The sequence below is a fragment of the Myotis yumanensis genome, unplaced genomic scaffold, assembly GCF_028538775.1.
Source record: "Myotis yumanensis isolate MYYU_CA2020_CCGP unplaced genomic scaffold, mMyoYum1.0.hap1 SCAF_2, whole genome shotgun sequence".
NCBI lineage: Eukaryota > Metazoa > Chordata > Mammalia > Chiroptera > Vespertilionidae > Myotis > Myotis yumanensis.
This window is the reverse complement of record NW_027223753.1, coordinates 162,980,927-163,002,268: the sequence shown is the minus strand read 5'-3', so window position 1 is coordinate 163,002,268 and position 21,342 is coordinate 162,980,927. Positions and strand designations below refer to the sequence as shown.

The window sequence follows — 21,342 nt, the reverse complement described above, 5'->3', positions numbered from 1 at the left end:
TTTCAGCAATTTAGAAAATATCTATTTACATGTAAATAACTCATGCCATACTTTTCTGTTCATTAAATAAGGCACTTAAATAACTTAATTGGCCTAGAATTGCTATATTTGCAAAATCAAAATTTTATACTTCAATAGAAATTTCTGGTCACAATTAGACTTAATTTTATCTCTTTCTTATCATAGTTAAAAATTAATGTTTTATTTCAATAAAAATGTACTTTCTTCTTACCTATGAATTGAATAACTAAGTGGGAAAGATAACAAACTCATTTACAGTGCTACTAAATATTACTACTGAATAGTAGTAATGTAAATAGAGCAAATGGCTGTGCTGAGAGGGGAAGGGTTGTGTCTAAGAATGAATTTCCTTTTTGGTTTGAAAATCAACTTAAAATATCTATCAAGAAGCAAAAATTGGCCCAGTCTGGATTCTTCTGTTGGGATATAGAACTTTGTCAGTATCAATTCCATAATTTTTTTCTTTAGATTCAGAACTTCATAAAGCTGGAAGTATGTTGTTTTGTAGAACTTTTAACTTGACTCATAATACTAAATCATTTAGTACTTCATGAAGTTAAAAAAAATTGTTGTTGCACATTGTATGTGCTTGTTATTGTGACATTGAATATTCTTGATTTCTTTTTTTCTCTGTAGCCATTTCTACTTAGGCTTCTTTGCTATTACAGCCTCCTTTTTTTTTTCTTTTTCGCACGTTTGTTTTGGAACTTGCCCCTCTCATCCCTTTACTTGATATCCAAAACCATGTTTATATAAATGATTCCCTAATTTACATCTCTGGCTCTCATTCTTCTCTTGATCTCCAGATCCATGTCCCCCCATCACCTGTACATCCCCCAGCACTTCAAACTGAACGGATCCAAAATAGATAAAAGTTATTTTTCTGTCCAAATTCTTTTTGTTGCAAGTATTTTGAGTATAATGTGGTTGTCTTTTCAGTCACTTAGACTGGAAATATTCAAGTTGTTGCAGCTTCTCTGTTTCTGTAACCTGCACATCAAAGCAGTGGTCAGTCCTTGTCCATTCTGCCTCAGAAATGTTTATTGTAATAGGATATAGAGTAAAAAGCAATCTGACTAACATAGTTTCTTGCCTTCTGAAAGAATATAGAGAGATATTTTCCAGCGTTAAAAAGGAAGGCAAACCTTCTGAGACAAAATGAAGTGCAGAGAAAACCAGTTGCAGTTCTTAAGAGACCTAACCAGCTAAATAGAAAGTAAGTACTCAAATATAAGATAATAATGTTATCCTGCATAAATAAAGATATACTTCTTGCCTAAGTGTTCGAAGGAATGAATTTTCAGTGGTTCTTACAGTTATCTGGTCATTTTCAAGACAGCAATTTGGAGTGTTTTATCTGATCATCCAACATGGAAGCAAATAACTTTTCTTATTTCTTAGACGCAGTTATTGATGAATTTAACTAGTTGTAAACTTTTTAAAAAAACAGCATTCTGCTTCTCTACTGTTTTTAACATATAGAATAATATTGCAAAAGGTGAATTGTTTTGGTAAACAATTATTCAAAATTGGGAATTCTAAAAGCTGAATATGTTATTCAGTCTCAAAGGCTCTTAAAAGAATAGTCTATGTTATTTATGGGAAAAGTAAACTAGAAAGAATTCTATATGGATGCTTCTTAAGGAGAAATTATTTTTATATGAAATTGAAAGACATAACTTAAAAATGATGACCTATTGTTATGGCATTCTGGTCTCTATAATGATAAAGTGTACACAAAGGAAGTTGACAAGCTGTGATGTTTCCTTATTTCAGTTTCAAATACTATTTATTCATCTTTTATAGAAGATAATTCAAAATAAAAGAACCCTGAAATGAAGTCTTTGTATAAATGGAATGGCTGGAATTGCACTTTTAATTTACTTAAATACTGTTTTCTTTTGAGAATCATTTGGTAGTACCTATTGGAAAAGGGGAACTTATCAGATAATAATTTATCAATTACATGAGTCATTAATGAGCCCATATTAATTGGGCTAGATAGGGAAATTTGCATTTGAGCCTCTATAAAATTGGAGGTAAGATTTGGCAACATTTCAGCATTTATTTGTAAAAATAAATAAGTAGAGCTCTGGCCAGTGTGGCACAGTTGAGTGGGGATCGTCCTGTGCACCAAAAGGTTTGATTTCTGGTCAGGACACATGCCTGGGTGGTAGGCTTGATCCCCAGTAGAGGGTGTACAAGAGGCAGCCTATCGATGTTTCTCTATCCTTCTGCCGTCTTCTCTTTAAAAATCATTTTTTTAAAAACATTTTTATTGATTTCAGAGAGGAAGGGAGAGGGAGAGAAAGATAGAAACAACAATGATGAGAGAGATCACTGATTGGCTGCCTCCTGCACACCCCCCACTGGGATCGAGCCCACAACCCAGGCATGTGCCCTTGACTGGAATTGAACCCGGGACCCTTCAGTTTGCAAGCCAGCGCTGTATCCACTGAACCACACCAACTAAGGCTAAAAATCAATTTTTAACAATCTTTTCAAAAAGATAAATATAACAATTTGTTTTCTCATATTTTACCAACTTTCTGTAGAAACTACAAAGAGAGTACATTGTTCTGTGTGGGAAAGAACAAGCAGTGAAAGATAGAAGTTTCTCTGTGATTTATGTTAATACTAGGGGCCCAGTGCACGAAGATTCGTGCACTGGGGGTGGATCCCTCAGCCCAACCTGCTCCCTCTCCAATCTGGGGGCCCTCTCCAATCCGGGAGTTTCTGTCTGTCTGTGCAGTCATATGAGCGAATTGTCTGAGACCCCCCAACCCAGTTTGGTTTGTTGCTCACAGAATAATAGAGGCTTTTTTTTTCTTTGCTTCATTGGTGGAGATTTCCTGGAAGTTTTAGGATATCTTCCCTTTAATTTTTCCTAGACACTTTACTTAGATCTCTCACCTTTGCTTTCCCTCCATCCCCCACCGCAACAATAACTTGCTCCAGGCTCACTTTGCTCTAGTGTCTAGGACAGTGGTCGGCAAACTGTGGCTTGCGAGCCACATGCAGCTCTTTGGCTCTTCCACAAAATACCGACTTCTGCACATGGGCCATGAAGTTTCAATCGCACTGTACATGCGCGCCCACACATGATATTTTGTGAAAGAGCCACACTCAAGGGGCCAAAGAGCCGCATGTGGCTCGCGAGCCACAGTTTGCCGACCACTGGTTTAGGAGATCCGTCTGCCACCAGAACTATGATTCCCAGCATTCTTGGTGCTCCCCACGCTCTGGGCTTCTGCTTCAGGTCCTAGGGCTGCCACCAGAACTACTATTCCCAGAATTCCTGGTGCTCCCTGCGCTCTTGGTTTTCCCTTCCTGCTCTGTCTCTGTCCCACAGCCTCCCATTCTGCCAAGTTCCCCAAGCCACTTCACTCTCTGCCGGCTCTCTCGCTCTGCTCTCCACCCAGCGCCTATGTAGGCAAATTAACCCATCATCTTTGTCAGGTTAATTTACATACTCGCTCCTGATTGGCTGGTGAGCATAGCAGAGGGATGGTCAATTTACACGTTTCTCTTTTATTATGTTAATATGAAAAGGTTTTTAAGTGAGAAAGGAAAACTGAAAAAGATGCTGTTCTTCAAGATTTTCTTTTCAGCTCTTGCCAGTTTGGCTCAGTGGATAGAATGTGAGCCTGTGAACTGAAGGGTCCCAGGTTCGATTCTGGTCAAGGGCACATACCCACGTTACGAGCTCAATCCCCAGTACGGGGCATGCAAGAAGCAGCCAATCAGTATTCTCTCTCATCATTGATGTTTCTATCTCTCCCTTTCCCTTCCTCTCTGAAATCAATAAAAAAACATATATTGAGAAAAAAAGATTTTATTTTCAGTCAGTTTGACTATGATGTGTTTAGGTGTGATTTTCTTTGTATTAACCCTGTAAATAAATCTTTCACCAAATTTTTTTTTCTTTTTTTTTTTTTTATTTTATTTATTTTTTTCTCTCTTTTTTTTTTTATTGCTTAAAGCCTTACAAAGGGTATTACATATGTGTCCTTTTTTCCCCCCCACCCTTGACAAGCCCCTGCCCTCCCTTACCCCCCAGTGTCTTATGTCCATTAGTTATGGTTATATGGATGCATACAAGTCCTTCGGTTGATCTCTTACTCCCCTCCCTCCTGTCCCCCAACCCTCCCTGGCCTTACCACTGAAGTCCGACAATCGGTTTGAGGCAGCTCTGCCACTGTATTTATTATTGTTCAAAAGTTTGTAATGGTCTTAATTATCCATGAAAGAATGAGATCATGTGGTATTTTTCCTTCATTGACTGGCTTGTTTCACTTAGCATAATGCTCTCCAGTTCCATCCATGCTGTTGCAAATGGTAAGAGTTCCTTCTTTTTAACAGCAGCATAGTATTCCATCGTGTAGATGTACCACAGTTTTCTAATCCATTCATCTACTGATGGGCACTTAGGCTGTTTCCAGATCTTAGCTATGGTGAATTGTGCTGCTATGAACATCTGGGTGCATATATCCTTTCTGATTGGTGTTTCTGGTTTCTTGGGATATATTCCTAGAAGTGGGATCACAGGGTCAAATGGGAGTTCCATTTCCAATTTTTTGAGGAACCTCCATACTGCCTTCCATAGTGGCTGCACCAGTCTGCATTCCCACCAGCAGTGCACAAGTGTTCCTTTTTCTCCACATCCTCTCCAGCACTTGTCGTTTGTTGATTTGTTGATGATGGCCATTCTGACAGGTGTGAGATGGTACCTCATTGTTGTTTTGATTTGCATCTCTCAGATGATTAGTGACTTTGAGCATGTTTTCATATGTCTCTTGGCTTTCTGAATGTCCTCTTTTGAAAGGTGTCTATTTAGATCCTTTGCCCATTTTTTGATTGGATTGTTTATCTTCTTTTTGTTAAGTTGTATGAGTTCCCTATAAATTTTGGAGATTAAGCCCTTATCAGATATGACGTTGGCAAATATGTTTTCCCACGAGGTGGGTTTTCTTGTTGTTTTGTTGATGGTTTCTTTTGCTGTGCAGAAGCTTTTTATTTTGATGTAGTCCCATTTGTTCATTTTCTCTTTAGTTTCAACTGCTCTAGGAGCTGTATCAGTGAAGAAATTGTTTTGGCATATGTCTGAGATTTTGTTGCCTTTGTATTCTTCTAGAATTTTTATGGTTTCCTGTTGTACATTTAAGTCCTTTATCCATTTTGAGTTTATTCTTGTGTATGGTGTAAGTTGGTGGTCTAGTTTCATTTTCTTGCATATGTCTGTCCAATTTTCCCAACACCATTTATTGAAGAGACTATCTTGGCTCCATTGTATGTTCATGCCTCCTTTGTCAAAAATTAATTGAGCATATTGGTTCTGGCTAATTTCTGGACTCTCTATTCTATTCCACTGATCTATATGTCTGTTCTTGTGCCAGTACCAGGCAGTTTTGAGAACAGTGGCTTTGTAATACAGCTTGATATCTGGCATTGAGATCCCACCTACTTTGTTCTTTCTCAGGATCGTTGCAGCTATTCGGGGTCTTTTTTTATGCCAGATGAATTTTTGGAGAGTTCGTTCTAGATCTTTGAAGAAGGCCATTGGTATTTTAATGGGAAGTGCGTTGAATGTATAGATTGCTTTGGGTAGTATGGACATTTTAATGATGTTGATTCTACCAATCCAAGAACATGGTATGTTCTTCCATCTGTTTATGTCTTCCTCTATCTCTTTTTTCAACGTCCTGTAGTTTTCTGAGTAGAGGTCTTTAACCTCTTTAGTTAAGTTTATTCCTAGGTATCTTTATTTTTTTGGTGCGATGGTAAATGGGATTGTTTTTCTGATCTCCCTTTCTGAAAGTTCACTGTTGGTGTATAGAAATGCCTCAGATTTCTTGGGGTTAATTTTGTATCCTGCTACATTGCCAAATTCATGTATTAAGTCTAGTAGCTTTTTGATGGAGTCTCTAGGGTTTTGTATGTATAATATCATGTCATCTGCAAATAAGGACAGTTTTACTTCCTCTTTTCCAATTTGGATGCCTTTTATTTCTTCTTCTTGCCTAATTGCAATGGCTAATACTTCCAGTACTATGTTGAACAGGAGTGGTGAGAGTGGGCATCCCTGTCTTGTTCCTGTTCTTAGGGGAAATGGTGTTAGTTTTTGTCCATTGAGTATGATGTTGGCTGTGGGCCTGTCATATATGGCTTTTATTATGTTGAGGTATGATCCTTCTATTCCCACCTTTCTGAGAGTTTTTATCAAAAATGGGTGTTGGATTTTGTCGAATGCTTTTTCTGCATCAATTGATATGACCATGTGGTTTTTTTCTTTCAATTTGTTTATGTGATGTATCACATTTATTGATTTACGGATGTTGTACCATCCTTGCATCTCTGGGATAAATCCTACTTGGTCATGGTGTATGATCCTTCTGATGTACTGCTGGATCCGATTTGCTAAGATTTTGTTGAGGATTTTGGCATCTATGTTCATGAGGGATATTGGCCTGTAATTCTCTTTCATTGTGATGTCTTTACCTGGTTTTGGTATTAGGGTGATGCTGGCTTCATAGAATGAGCTTGGAAGCGTTCCTTCCTCTTGAATTTTTTGTAGTAGTCTGAGGAGGGTAGGTTTTAGTTCTTCCTTGAATGTTTGGTAGAACTCCCCTGTGAAGCCGTCTGGCCCTGGGCTTTTGTTTGCTGGAAGCTTTCTGATGACTGCTTCAATTTCTTCCATAGTTATTGGCCTATTGAGGTTTTTAGATTCTTCCTGATTGAGTTTTGGAATGTTGTATTTTTCTAGGAATTTGTCCATTTCCTCCAGGTTGTCTAGTTTGTTGGAGTAGAGTTGCCCGTAGTATTGTTTAACAATCATTTGTATTTCTGTGGGGTCTGTTGTTATTTCGCCTCTATCATTTCTGATTTGGTTTGTTTGGGACCTCTCTCTTTGCTTCTTGGTGAGCCTGGCTAGGGGTTTGTCAATCTTGTTTATCCTTTCAAAGAACCAGCTCTTGGTTTCATTGATTTTCTGTATTGTTTTTTTGGTCTCTATTTCATTGATTTCTGCTCTAATCTTTATTATCTCCTTCCTTCTGCTCACTCTGGGGTTTTCTTGTTGCTCTCTTTCTAATTCTTTGAGTTGTAGAGTTAGATGATTGACTACCATTTTTTCTTTTTTTTTGAGATAGGCCTGTAGAGCTATAAACTTTCCTCTCAGGACTGCTTTCATTGTGTCCCAGAGGTTTTGGATTGTTGTGTTTTCATTGTCATTAGTGTCCAGGATGTTTTTAATTTCTTCTTTGATGTCATCGGTAACCCAATCAATATTTAATAACATGCTATTCAGCTTCCAAGTGTTTGAGTATTTTGGGTTGTTTTTATTGTAGTTTATTTCTAACATTATGCCATCGTGGTCTGCGAAGAAGCTTTTTATGATTTCAATCTTCTTGAATTTGTGGAGACTTTGCTTGTGACCCAATATGTGGTCTATTTTTGAATATGTCCCATGAGCACCTGAGAGGAATGTATATTCCGCAGCTGTGGGGTGAAGTGTTCTGAAGATGTCAATTAAGTCCATCTGATCTAGTGAGTCATTTAGGATTGCTGTTTCTTTGCTGAGTTTTTGTCTAGCAGATTTATCCAGTGATGTCAGTGGTGTATTAAAGTCCCCTACTATGATTGTATTGTTGTCGATCTCTCCCCTGATATCTTCCAGAAGTTTTCTTATGTATGTGGGTGCTCCTGCATTGGGTGCATATATGTTTACCAGGGTTATATCTTCTTGTTGTATTGATCTCTTTAGTATTATGAAGTGGCCTTCCTTATCTCTGGTTATGGCCTTCACTTTGAGATGTATTTTGTCAGATATAAGTATTGCTACCCCAGCTTTCTTTTCCTTTCCATTTGCGTGAAAGATATTTTTCCATCCCTTCACTTTCAGTCTGTGTGAGTCCCTTCTAATGAGGTGGGTCTCTTGTAGACAGCAGATGTATGGGTCATGTTTTTTTATCCATTCAGCCACTCGATGTCTTTTGGTTGGAGCATTTAGTCCATTTACATTTAAAGTTATTATTGAAAGGTACTTGTTTGTAGCCATTTCTTTTTGTGTGTGTGTGTGTGGCTGTTTTCTTTCTGAGCTTGATATTTCTTCTTTTTACACCAGTCCCTTTAGCATTTCTTGCATGGCTGGCTTGGTGGTGATAAACTCCCTTAGCCCTTTTTTGTCTGTGAAGCTTCTTATTTCCCCTTCAATTTTGAATGATAGCCTTGCTGGATAGAGTATTCTTGGATTCAGTCCTTTGCTTTGCATCACTTTGTAGATTTCCGTCCATTCTTTTCTGGCCTGATGTGTTTCTGTTGAGAAATCATTTGATAATCTAATGGGAGATCCCTTGTATGTTACTTTCCGTCTCTCTCTTGCAGCCTGTAAGATTCTCTCTTTATCCTGAACATTTGCCATGGTAATTATGATGTGTCTTGGTGTGGGTCTTTTCGGGTTCACCTTGTTTGGGACTCTCTGGGCTTGTGTGACTTTTTTCTTCCCCACCTCAGGGAAGTTTTCTGATATTATTTCTTCGAATAGGTTTTCTAATCCATGTTCATCTTTCTGTTGTTCTGGCACCCCTATTATTCGTATGTTGTTTCGTTTCATGTTGTCCCAAAGCTCCCTTAGGCTCTCCTCCTGTCTTTTAATTTTTTTCTCCATTTGCCATACAGTTTGAGTGTGTTTTGCTTCCTTGTCTTCTAATTCACTAATTCGGTCCTCCGCTTCTCCCAGTCTACTGTTGATACTTTCAATGGAGTTTTTTATTGAAGCTATGTCGCTCTTCATTTCTTCTTGGGACTTACTTAAGTTGTTGATTTTTTCATCTGTTTCTTCTAGCTTCTTGCATAAGTAGTTAAGTTTTTCATCTGTTTCTTCTTGCTTCTTGAACATCTGGTGCATGTACTCTAGGAACCTTATTCTGAATTCTTTTTCCGTCATGTTGCATATCTCTGTCTCACTTAGCTGCTTTTCTGGCGAGTCCTCCTTTTCTTTCCTTTGGGGGTTTCTTTGCCTACCCATGTTTGATCTCGCTGACATATGTAGATGTTGAGATGTTCAGTGGCTGCTCCCTGGGTGGCAGGGGCTCCTTGGGTTGTGGTTGCTGCTCAGACGGTTGCGGTAGCAGCTGCTTTCCAGTTGGCAGCAGCTCCTCTGGTGGGTGTTGTTCACAGCTGTGTTGGCTCTTCTGGCTGGTGTGGGGAGGCTTCACGTACAGCTGCTGTTCCACAGACAGAGGGTGTGGTGATCAGGAGGCTGTGGTGATCAGGAGGCTGCGGTGATCAGGGGGCTGCTGTTGCTTGGATCTGCGGTCTGGGAAACGCTCCTCTCTTACCAGCACTGCATGATCTGGGAAACCCTCCTCTCTTATGGGCACTGCATGGTCCGGTCAGTTCCTCAGGATGCCCCCTTTAGTCTCAGTTCTCCGCAATCACAAAATCCAAATCTCAAATCTCCTGGCGCCAGCAAACCCGCGGAACTCCTTACCCCGGTCAGGGTCTGTGTCTGTCCCAAGAGACGCGGCTGTCTGCCATGCGGTCTCCCTCCGACCCTCTGGGCTCAGGTCTGGCAAACTTTCCTGCCCAGATCCCTGGTTTTTAACCTTTCCAGGGGAGGTCTGCCCTTCCCGGCTGCAAACCGTCTCACCAGCTGAGTAAATTTGCCAATTCGGGGTGGGTGTTATTAGTTTCAGCTGCTTACTCCGTTTGCTCCGGGACAAGACCTGGGACGCGTCTGCCTATATCGCCGCCATCTTGCTTCTTTCTCACCAAATTTTTTAATACATATATTTTTTGATTTCAGAGAGGAAGGGAGAGAGAGATAGAAACATCAATGATGAGAGAGAATCATTGATAGGCTGCCTCCTGCACACCCCCTACTGGGGATCAAGCCCACAATCAGGACATGTGCCCTGACCTGTAATTGAACCTGTGACCTACTGGTTCATAGGTCAATGCTCAACCAGTGAGCCATGCCAGCTGGGCCAGAGGGAGATATTTGTAAATCAAATCTCAATAGTTTCTGATAAATTCAGAGTCTTTATATTTAGTGTATTCTCGCATTTTTAGCCAATGAATTAAACTGTTTTTGCTTATTGTTTTCTCAAGATATTTGAAAGTTGTTAAATGGCTGAGACTATTCGTGCATATGTGTTTTTATTGCAGAAATAACATCCCAACCAATTATACCAGGAATGGAAATAAATTAAGTCATCAGAAAGACACTCGTCAGGCAACTTTTCTTTTCAGAAGAGGCCTGAAGGTATAAACACTTTTGGTTGTGTTTTCTTTTTACCCAAAGGATTCTGAACATCTATCTTTAGTAATCCTTAATCATAGGGATGGCCCATGGTTGAAGTAGGGGTTGGGTTTGGATATAGAGAACATGACATTAGGTTAGTTCCTCCCTGCCCCCAATTCTATCTTGTTGTCCTCAGTAGCACCATCTATCTGTAATAATAAAAGCATAATATGCAAATCGCCCAAACAGCAGAATGACCGTCCAGACGTTCATGCTATGACATGCACTGGTGCCAAGCCAGCCAAGGCGGGTATGATGCAGTTGGTCAGGGGGGCTCTGCCACTGCCCCATGATCACCCCGCAGAGGAAGGCCCAGGCTACTGACCAGCGGGCTGCAGCAGGTGGGCGGGGCCTCCCTCTGCAGGGCGATGGGTCACGGGGCTCCTGGACTGTGAGAGGGCACAGGCCGGGCTGAGGGACACCCCCTGAGTGCACGAATTTCGTGCACCGGGCCTCTATTCTTACAAGAATTTAACATGTTATTTAGAATAAACCTGTTTTTACTACTTGTTCTGATGCAGAACCCTAACAAAGAGGTATTGCCAGAATAGTCATATGCCCCTCCTACATTCATACACATATCTTAATGGGTTTTATAAAGTTTGGAGGATAGCTCTTTGCATTCAGATACTCTGCTTTCTGTGGGATCTACTGCTTTTTTTTCCCCTTCAGGTTCAGGCCCAGTTGAACACAGAACAACTGCTAGATGATGTAGTAGCAAAGAGAACTCGTCAGTAAGTTTCAATTTGTTTTTCAAGGTGTCATTTTAGAACTCCCAGAATACTAGCTACCCAAATTACTTTGTGCCCTAGTCCAAAAGAAATTAAATGAGACCTAAAGTAAATTAACCATTGAGCCCGAAATAAACTATTTTTTGCTCTTTTTCCTCCCAAAATCTTTTGTATTTTCACGTCAGTGTATAAAAGTTTTAGCATCCTCTATTTTTAGTTTTTATTAATACATTTAGTTTTTATTAATACATTCCTCTATTTTTAGTTTTTATTAAGTTCCATTTTAATGAAACATTCCTTTATTTTCTATAACTTCTTTTATACAAATGAATCTATTCAAGGAATAAATAGAAGAAAATACAGTAGAGCTTTAAAATTTGTAAACTCTCAAGAACAATAGAATATTTTCTTTTTTCACATACTCTTTTTTCCCCCCATAACCCCTATTAAGGTTTAAAAAAAAATTTTTTTTTTGGTCAGAATTGCACTTCCCAAGTATGACTTACAACATTCTAGTTCTGTCAATATCAAGTTTTGAGATTAAACTATTTAAACTTATAGCTACTTTTTAGAAAACAAAACATGGTCATGGTATGATGCCAACCAATATGGGGTATGATTTTGAACATAGGAAAGGAAACCATTTCAACTTGATGCTTGCAGTATTCTTTTGTACAGGAGTTACGACATTGGTAACCATAAGGAAGAAAATTATAGTCATAGCTTATTTGCTTCTACATGAATAATATTTACATAATTATAATATAAATACTGTTCATTTGTTTTGAACTTTGAGAATCAACCTATGGAACAAAGCACAAAATTCTTAAATTTGGTATCAATATAATGTAGATGTCAGATTCAGATTAACATAAATATAGAAGTAGAGCTGACAAAAAGTGGGAGGTACAAAGTGAGAGAAGAGGTGGAAGGAAGGGAGGTACTACTATTCTTTTATACTAAGTGGGGAGGGGAGGTTATCAAGCGATACTACTGAAAGAAAGATGTTTACGTATATTTAAAGTTATGATGGAAGTAAAGTAGTGATATCGCTGTCAAAATATTTAGAGTTAGGTAGGGAAACTAAAGAACAATGATGAGGGAACATATATAATACTTCAACAATAAAGATTTTAAAAAATAAGTAAAATGTGCTTATGCAAACTTTATTGATTAAAAAAATATATATTACATAAGCATCTTGTTTAGTGAACTGGAGGGAACCAGCAAGCAATAAAAACAGGAAAGGTTAAAAGTACTGCCTCTAGGGAACAAGAAGGGGGAAAATAGTGGGGTGAAAGGCAGTTACTTTTCATTAAAAACCTTTTTGTAGTTGATTTTTTAATGTGCATATATTTGTTACACCGAAAAATATTTAATAGAACATCCAGTTCCTACACCCAAGATGCTGTATTTTTAAAAATTTAAGAAAAAGTAATGGCTATATTCTAATGAAGTTTTTGGTGTTTTGAAACCAGATGGCGGACTTCCACCACAAATGGAGGAATTTTAACTGTATCCATTGATAACCCTGGAGCAGTGCAGTGCCCAGTGTAAGTCTTTTCTTTATTTTGCAGAAATTATAATCTCTCAGTATATAAAATAATAGAAAAGTATTGGATTCCTGCTCGGAGTGTGATGTCCAAGTTAGGATAAACTGAGACAAGGATAAAAGTAATACTTGATATACAAAATAAAAATCTACACTAATAAAAGAGAAACATGGTAATTGGCGTACGACCGCTACCCTTCCCATTGGCTAATCACCGTATCCTTATGCAAATGAACTGTCAGCCAAGATGGCGGCCGGCAGTCATGCACTGTGAAGTGAGCAGGGAGGCTTGCTTTCTCCAGGAACTGCAGACTCCAACGTTCCCCGCCTCACTTGCCGGACTCTCTACTGCAACTCTAAGCAACTATTACTATGTTGCAAATAAGCTAAACAAAACCGGCTTTCAGTCAGCCCTGGACCGCAACATTGTATCCATGTTTTCAGCAGCGAGGCCTCAGAGCTAAAGCTGGCCCAGAATAAAAAAAAAAAAAAAAGAAAGAAAACAAGGAGCGGTTGGGAGCTTTTAGTCAACTGCCAGTGGGAAAACAGCCCTCAGCCCCTCAGCCAGCCTGGCCAGGCACCCCAGTGGGGACCCCCACCCTGATCCAGGACACCCTTCAGGGAAAACCAGCCGGCCCCCACCCGTGCACCAGGCCTCTATTCTATATAGTAAAAGGGTAATATGCCTCCCGGCACCCGGATCAGCGGAGCAGCAAGGCTCCCGGCACCGGGATCAGCGTGACAGGGGGCAGCGCCCAAACCCCCTGATCAGCCCTGCTCTGTGCCTGATGGGGGGGAGTTCCCCAATCTCCCGATTGCCCTGCGGAGTCTGTGTGTGACAGGGTGCAGCGCACCAACCCCCTGATCGGCCCTGCTCTGTGTGTGACAGGGTAGAACCATAACCTCTCCATCGGCCCTGCCCTGAGTGTGACAGTGGCGGTGCCCCAACCCCCTGATCGGCCTGCTCTGTGGGTGATAGCGGGTGGCGCCCCAACCCCCCTCCACGGGCCTTGCTCTGTGTGTGACAGGGTAGAGCCATAACCTCCCCATTGGCCCTGCCCTGAGTGTGACAGAGTGCAGCGCCCCAACCCCCTGATCCGCCCTGCTCTGTGTGTGACGGGGCGGTGCCCCAACTCCCCTATCGGCCCTACTCTGTGAGTGACGGGGGGGAGCTCCTCAACCCCCTGATGGGCCCTGCTCTGTTAGTGACAGGGGGCAGCGCCCAAACCCCCTGATTGGCCCTGCTCTGTGAGTGACAGGGAGCAGCGCCCAAACCCCCTGATTGGCCCTGCTCTGTGAGTGACAGGGAGCAGCGCCCCAACCCCCTGATGGGCCCTGCTCTGTGAGTGACAGAGGGCAGCGCCCCAACCCCCTGATCGGCCCTGCTCTATGCGTGACGGGGGTGGCACCGCAACCTCCCCATCGACCCTGCCTTGAGTGTAACAGGGGGCGGTGCCCCAACCCCCCAATCAGTCTACCCTGAGCGTGACTGAGGGTGGCATTGCAACCTCCCGATCCGCCCTGCTCTGTGCATGACGGGGCGGCGCCCCAACTCCCTAATCGGCCCTGCTCTGAGCCTGACCAGGGGCTGCACTTAGGGATTGGGCCTGCCCTCTGCCCCCCGGGAGCAGGCCTAAGCCAGCAGGTCGTTATCTCCCGAGGGGTCCCAGACTGGGAGAGGACACAGGCCGGGCTGGGGACCCCCCCCCCCCCCCGAGTGCACAAATTTTTGTGCACCGGGCCTCTAGTAACATAGTATAAAGTTAAAAGTAAAAGCGCCTTTGATTCCTGGTTCTACAGCCCCAAGGTAACAACTCCTGACAATATTTTTATTTTAAAAGTTCAGTGCATGGTCCTGACTGGTGTGGCTCAGTTGATTGAGCGCATCATGCCATGCATCAAGAGGTCACTGGTTAGATTCCCAGTCAGGGCACGTGCCCAGGTTGTGTGCTCAATTCCCAGTAAGGGGGGTTGTGTAGGAGGCAGCCCATTGATGTTTCTCTCTCTCTCTCTCTCTCTCTCTCTCTCTCTCTCTGTTTCCCTCTCTCTAAAGTCAATATAAACATTTTAAATAAATAAATAAAAGTTTATAAAAAATGTTAGATACGTCTATTTTAATGTATAATAGTAAATGAGATAATAATATACCTACTTTCTCCCTTCTCCCCCTTCATCTCAGTATATTTTAAAGTACCTTTTTTTAAAAAGTACTTTCTTTTTAAAAGTCATAGTGTGTTCTTTTATCTAGTTAACCTTAATTTAGTTAACCATTCCATTATATTTATTGCATTATAAACTTTCTAAGTTTATGGAGTTTTTGCTCTATGTAGCCATTTTAATGACTGAAATGGAAGAAAGAATGTAAGATAGGTCTTTAATAAAACTCTAGAGGTTGTTTTATCAATACTTGGAAATCACCAATCATTCCAAATTGTTGAAAAGTTTATAGTTCCACTTAAAGAGGTAGTCTATGAATAACTATATATATTTTATTCTCTAGATTAGTCAGTCAAAAACCATACACCTTATTTTGTAAACACAAATAAAATAGTTGCCCTAATACATTTGAACATGTGTATAAGTCAGGATGTCTTTATGTACTAAATGATTTTATTTTTCTTCTTTTGATTGTTAAGCTGACCTAATTTCATTTTAATCTTTTTCTAATAGAACTCAGAAACCACGATTAACTCGTACTGCTGTACCTTCATTCTTGGCAAAACGGGAGCAATCTGATGTAAAGAAAGTCCCTAAAGGTGTTCCCCTGCAATTTGATATAAATAGTGTGGGAAAACAGGTAAATTTTTCCCCCTGTTGTTTCTTTGGGCCATTCATTGATAATATTTTAGTTAACAAAACAAATGTTGTATAATGAGTTAAATAGAGGGTCCTAAGTCTCCTCAACCTTAGGAATCCACTGATTTATCTACTTCTGTCTCTATAGGCTTGCCTAGTTTGGACATTTCATATGAATGAGATCATATAATACATGCTGTTTTGTGACCGGCTTCTTTTACCTAGCATAGTATTTTCAAGGTTCACTCATAGTGTATCAAGATTTCATTTCTTTAATCTATATAATAAAAGTGTAATATGCTAATTAGACTGGACAGCCGAATGACCTTCCAGACGGACAGACAAGCCGGGGCTGCGAGGGGAGCCTCTTGCACGAATTTCATGCATTTGGCTCCTAGTTGCTGAATAATGTTCCATCTTATGGATATGGCATACTTTATTTATTCATTTATCAGTTAATGGACATTTGTGTTGTTTCCATATGTTTGCTGTTGTGAATAATGCTTCTTTGAACATTTACAAGTTTTGGTATGAGTTTACGTTTTCATTTCTCCTTGGTTAATACCTAAGAATGGAATTGCTAGGTCACCTTATAACTCAATGTTTAATTTTTTGAGTAACTGCCAGACTATTTTCCAGAAGTGGCTACACTATTTTACATTGCTACCAGCATGTATGAGGGTTCTAAATTTCTCCACATCCTCACCAACACTTATTATCTTCATTTGCATATATACATATGTAGCCATCCAAGTGCAATATATACTGTGGTATATCTCACTGTGGTTTTCATAATTTTTGTAGTAACCTAGAATCTTGTGATCTTGCTTAAAATTTGCTTATTTTTGTAATTTTGTAGATTCTTTAGGGTTTTCTATGTAAAAAATTATGTCGTTCTCCAAATTCCTTTCCAGTCCTTAAACCTTTTCTTTTTCTTGTTTGTTATAATGGCTAGCCTTCAGTACAATGTTGAATAGAAGTGGTGAGAGCATGTATGCCTGCCTTGTCCCCAGGCTTGAGGAGAAAGCAAATGTTTCACCATTGAGTATGATGTTAGCAGTAGGTTTTAAGTTGATTCTGTGTATCAGATTTAGGGAATTCTTTTCTATTCGTAATTTGCTGAGTGGGTGTTGGATTTTGTCAAATGCTTTTTTGTATCCATTGACATAAAAAATCTGTGGAATTGAAGGTATGAAGTATAGACAGAAATTTGACCAAATTTATTTTGCTTATTTTTACTTTATTTTTTCATTGTTGTTACTTTCCTTTCAGAAGTGGTGAATATAATTTGGGTGTGCTGTTTGTTGTTAATCAAAAACCAGATTTTAATTTGATTTGAGTTTTATTTCAAAAATTCAAGAACTCAAATTCAAGAAAATTTATTTCAAAATATTCACAAGACTAAACAACTACTTTTATCAGAGGCATCACTAGAATTGATGGCAATGTTTGCAGAGCCTAAACATAATTCAGATAGAGAAATCTTTGGGTGTATGACTTGTAGGCATTCTAGTATAGGTGTTCTATGTATAATGTAGGCATTACATTGGTTAGGAGATAGAGATTCTGAGTTAAACTTTCTGGTTTGAATTCTGGAACATCCAAGTAGGCAAATTAACTTCTCTAACATCACTAAATTCACCTATTTTGAATGGTTTTTGTTAGAATTAGAGTTCATACGCACAAATATTCAGGAAATGCTAGCCATTGTTACTATGAATTACCATGATGATCACATTATTCCAAAGTAAATATGGCTTACAGTCAAGTTATTAATTTTTGTTTTGTTTTTTCTAGACAGGGATGACTTTGAATGAGCGATTTGGAATCCTGAAGGAACAAAGAGCCACTCTCACATTCAACAAAGGAGGAAGCCGCTTTGTAACCGTGGGATAGAACCCATGTTAAAGGGACTTTTGAGTGATGACTCCGTTAAAAAAGTTGAATTGCTTGAAGAGTTTATCACAGAAATTCAAGAAACTTTATTTCAAAATATTCACAAGGCTAAATACTCTTTTTATTTTTGAAGTTTTTTTTTGTAACATGTATAAATAATGCCCTGAAAGAATAACAGGGAATATGCCTACCTGTTAAAGATTTCTTGGTTGAGCCAGATGGAACAATTCTCCAGTTGACTTTTTGGTTCCTCATACAGCAGAAAGACAGAAAGACAAAAATTATTTTTATGATAGTGGTATTTAGGATTTCATCTCCTTTGCCCACTTTTTGTACTTTGCCATGGTAAATCTTGGTCTTCAGAAATATGAGTAGGTCCTTTTGTTGCTATCCCTTATCCTTTAATAGTGTTGATGTAGTAAGTGCAGTTGACTTCCTTCATTAGAGATATTTAAAAACTTAGAATTCTACTTTTGTGTTTTAAGATTTATGGGAAGATCTGGAACTTGGTTCATTTTTCAGATAGTGTTAGGCTAATGCTCCAGAGTTATAAATCTTTAAAGTTGAAATTTTAACAAGAAAGGTGACTCTAGCATAAGTCTCAGTTTAAAATGTTGCTCTTTGAAGGCAATAAATGCATGTTTACAAATATGCCTAATAGAGCCTTGGAGGAGAAAGTCCAATGTAAAAATCTGACAATTTTTGTAAGTAAATGAAGAAAGCATGAGAGGAAGTAGCAGGTTGAAGGCAGGTTACTGAGGTGAAAAACTTTAAAACCCAGGTCATAGGTATACTGTTTGGATTTAGTGTAGTCTTGAGTCTAGTGTTCACAAAGAATTTTTCAAGTGATATTTAGAAAAATTATAATTATTAAAGTGGATTGAGTCCCTTAGATATTTTGATGATAAAATTAAAAGCTATAAAGTCCTATACTCTTCTTCGAAAAGTTAAATTTTATAGGCTTTAAACTTGGCTAAATTAAACAGTATACAGCCCCCAAAACAAAAATATACTTGTATATGTCACAAAGAAAAAAATGCAAAATGATAATATAGTTATGTTGTAACTTTGTTTTATACCTTTCGCTCTGACTTGTATGAAATTGAGGCATTTATGGTGAGAAGAATATTATTTCCCCCCACACTCTGGAGGGAGGGATAGGAGGAGTTAGTCAGTTGTGCCAAGCTAGTGCTAAGAGTCCTCAGATTGTTGTATACTACAAGTTACAGTATAAAGCCAAAATGCAGCAAAATATCCATTTATAAATTTAGTCATTTTGAAGCTTAATCTTTTGGTTTGATATAATATTAAAGCTTCTAAGTAGGTGTTAGATTCCTTCCCTAGAGTGTACTGTTAGTGTTGATTTTCCCTGTTTAAAAACAAAACGTTAAGTTATGGCTCCTGCCTGACTTGCATTGTATACTAGACTTCATTATTGTCTCCCATGCTCCTTGGATTACTTGGTTTATGCTAGCCATGAAAAGCTCTCAGAAACAGTTTCATGCTTCTACCAAAGAATTAAATCTGATCCTTAATATCTGGTATTTTGCCAGTAAGTCTACTGATAAGGGATTATTGGAAGCCAGTTATACAATTTGAAAATAAATTTTAGTCTCTCCTTAGGCCAATGCTTCACTCATTGCAAAACATTTTTGCAAATATAAATGCTTAGATTTTATTCATTAACAATACATTTTAGACTGGTTTAGAATTACCAGTATATTTTAAAGCCAAGGATAAACAACTGAGCAGTTTGTTGTCTTTAGAACAGTTTGTAAAGATATGGAATAAAGGTGTTTTCGTTTTCTTGTTATTTTAAATATTGTACACAGTTGTTATTATTATTAATGCATTTTTTGGGAAAACCTTAAAAATTGCCCCAAGTATTGACATAGTACATCAAACCACAACACAGTATCGTTGGTATATTAAATTTTTGCTCTTCGTGCATCTGTAATTTCATTTTCTTTTTAAATATAAAATTTTGCTTTTGTTATAACTAAATTAAAATTCTTCAGTGCTAATGTGTTATACATAAACAAAAGAGTATGCTTTGTTGGAGGAAATTTTTCTTTCTTAGAATGTGGTTGTTGTCATCCTTTTTCAGTTCTTAACGTTTTATTTTTTAAATAAGATGCAACTTAAAATTTCCTTTGCATCAAGGTGTATGCAAAACATTGATGCAGTGCATCACAAAATGAAAGTTTATATTTAATGAGGAGATGCTTTACACTGTACTTTTTAGTGTTTTTTGGAAAAGTTACATTTAGATCTATTCTGAAGCTGTTCATTTTTAACAAATAAAATGTTACAGGTCTCACATGATTTATTCTTAGCTGTAAAGATTGAGTTGTGGTTTTTAGATTGTTCTATGTAACAAAAAACTTGGTAATAATTATATTTATAATTTTTAGGATTTAAAAAGCTACATGCCAAACTAAATTGGTAAATCAATCTAGATTCATAATGCATTTATGTAACCGCCTTTTTAACCATTTTATTCATAGGTCCAACAGGAAGTAGCCAGGAGTTGAAATAGAAAATCAGATTTACTTAGAATGCAGACTATTAGGCTGAATGAGCCTATAGAGAGCATCCAGTTCAACCCCTCTATTTACATCTTAGTTAAATGAGACACAGCTTTTCAAGACTTGTGCATGGCAATCACTTTTTGAGCTTAGATCTTTTAACTCTCAGTTCCTAATAAACTGCTCCTGTGAATTGAATACCCATAGAAAATAGTGGAATGGTGTGAGCTTGTCTGATATTTAAAAAGTGGTAATATTTTAGCATTTGTAGCATTATAAGTAAATCTACTAGTGATGATTTTGAGACTTCATTATTTTGGAATTCAAGTTATGTAGACAGACCTATTAGAAAAAGTCAATGTTTCTAATCTATTTTTTTAATATGCATAAAATTGACCACAATTTTAATTATAAACAAATCATAAAGTACTTTTTTTAAAAAATATATTTTATTGATTTTTTACAGAGAGGAAGGGAGAGAGAGATAGAGAGCTAGAAACATCGATGAGAGAGAAACATCGATCAGCTGCCTCCAGCACATCTACTGGGGATGTGCCCGCAACCCAGGTACATGCCCTTGACCTGAATCAAACCCGGGACCCTTCAGTCCGCAGGCAGACGCTCTATCCACTGAGCCAAACCAGTTTTGGCCATAAAGTACTTTTGAATATGAAGAAAATAGGCTTCATTGCCCAGTGGTTATTTTTGTTAGAAAAAAAAAAAATATATATATATATATATATATATATATATATATATATATAATATTATATATATATATAATATTATATATTACATATATTACTAGAGGCCCGGTGCACAAAAATTTGTGCACTCGGTGGGGGGGTGTCCCTCAGCCCGGCCTGTGCCCTCTCGCAGTCTGGGACCCCTCAGGGGATGACCACCTGCTGGCTTAGGCCCACTCCCTGGGGGGACTGGGCCTAAGCTGGCAGTCAGACATCCCTCTGGCAGCCTGGGAGCTCTCGGGGGATGTCCACTTGCCAGCGGTGAGCCGACCTAAGCTGCAGTTGGACATCCTTAGCGCTGCTGAGGAGGCGGGAGAGGCTCCCACCACCACTGCTGTACTGGCAGCCGTCAGCCTGGCTTGTGACTGAGCAGAGCTCCCCGTGTGGGAGTGCACTGACCACCAGGAGGCAGCTCCTGCATTGAGCACCTGCACCCTGGTGGTCAGTGTGTGTCATAGTGACCAGTCATTCCCAGTTGTTCTGCTGTTAGGGTCAATTTGCATATTACCCATTTATTATATAGGATAGAGGCCTGGTGCACAGGTGGGGGCCAGCTGGTTTGCCCTGAAGGGTGTCCCGGATCAGGGTGGGGGTCCCGCTGGCATGCCTGGCCAGCCTGGGTGAGGGGCTGATGGGTGTTTGCAGGCTGGCCATACCCCCTTCAGGGTGGGGGTCCCACTGGGGTGCCTGGCCAGCCTGGGTGAGGGGCTGATGGCTGTTTGCAGCTGGTCACACCTCCTTTAGGGTGGGGGTCCCCACTGGGATGCCT

At 39.3% G+C, this 21,342-nt stretch overlaps 1 protein-coding gene across 1 annotated transcript in view; it reads left to right on the top strand.

Annotated features, from left to right (window-relative positions):
• The window catches only part of FYTTD1 (forty-two-three domain containing 1), a 47,757-nt gene extending 28,414 nt beyond the window's left edge, over positions 1–19,343 (top strand). Inside the window, exons 4-9 of the mRNA XM_070406432.1 lie at positions 1,125–1,237; positions 10,189–10,285; positions 10,997–11,058; positions 12,534–12,608; positions 15,278–15,404; positions 17,201–19,343. Coding sequence (XP_070262533.1) covers positions 1,125–1,237; positions 10,189–10,285; positions 10,997–11,058; positions 12,534–12,608; positions 15,278–15,404; positions 17,201–17,299 — 573 coding nt within the window. The 3' untranslated portion in view covers positions 17,300–19,343. The remainder of the gene's footprint in view (positions 1–1,124; positions 1,238–10,188; positions 10,286–10,996; positions 11,059–12,533; positions 12,609–15,277; positions 15,405–17,200) is intronic.
• The last annotated feature ends 1,999 nt before the right edge of the window (positions 19,344–21,342 follow it).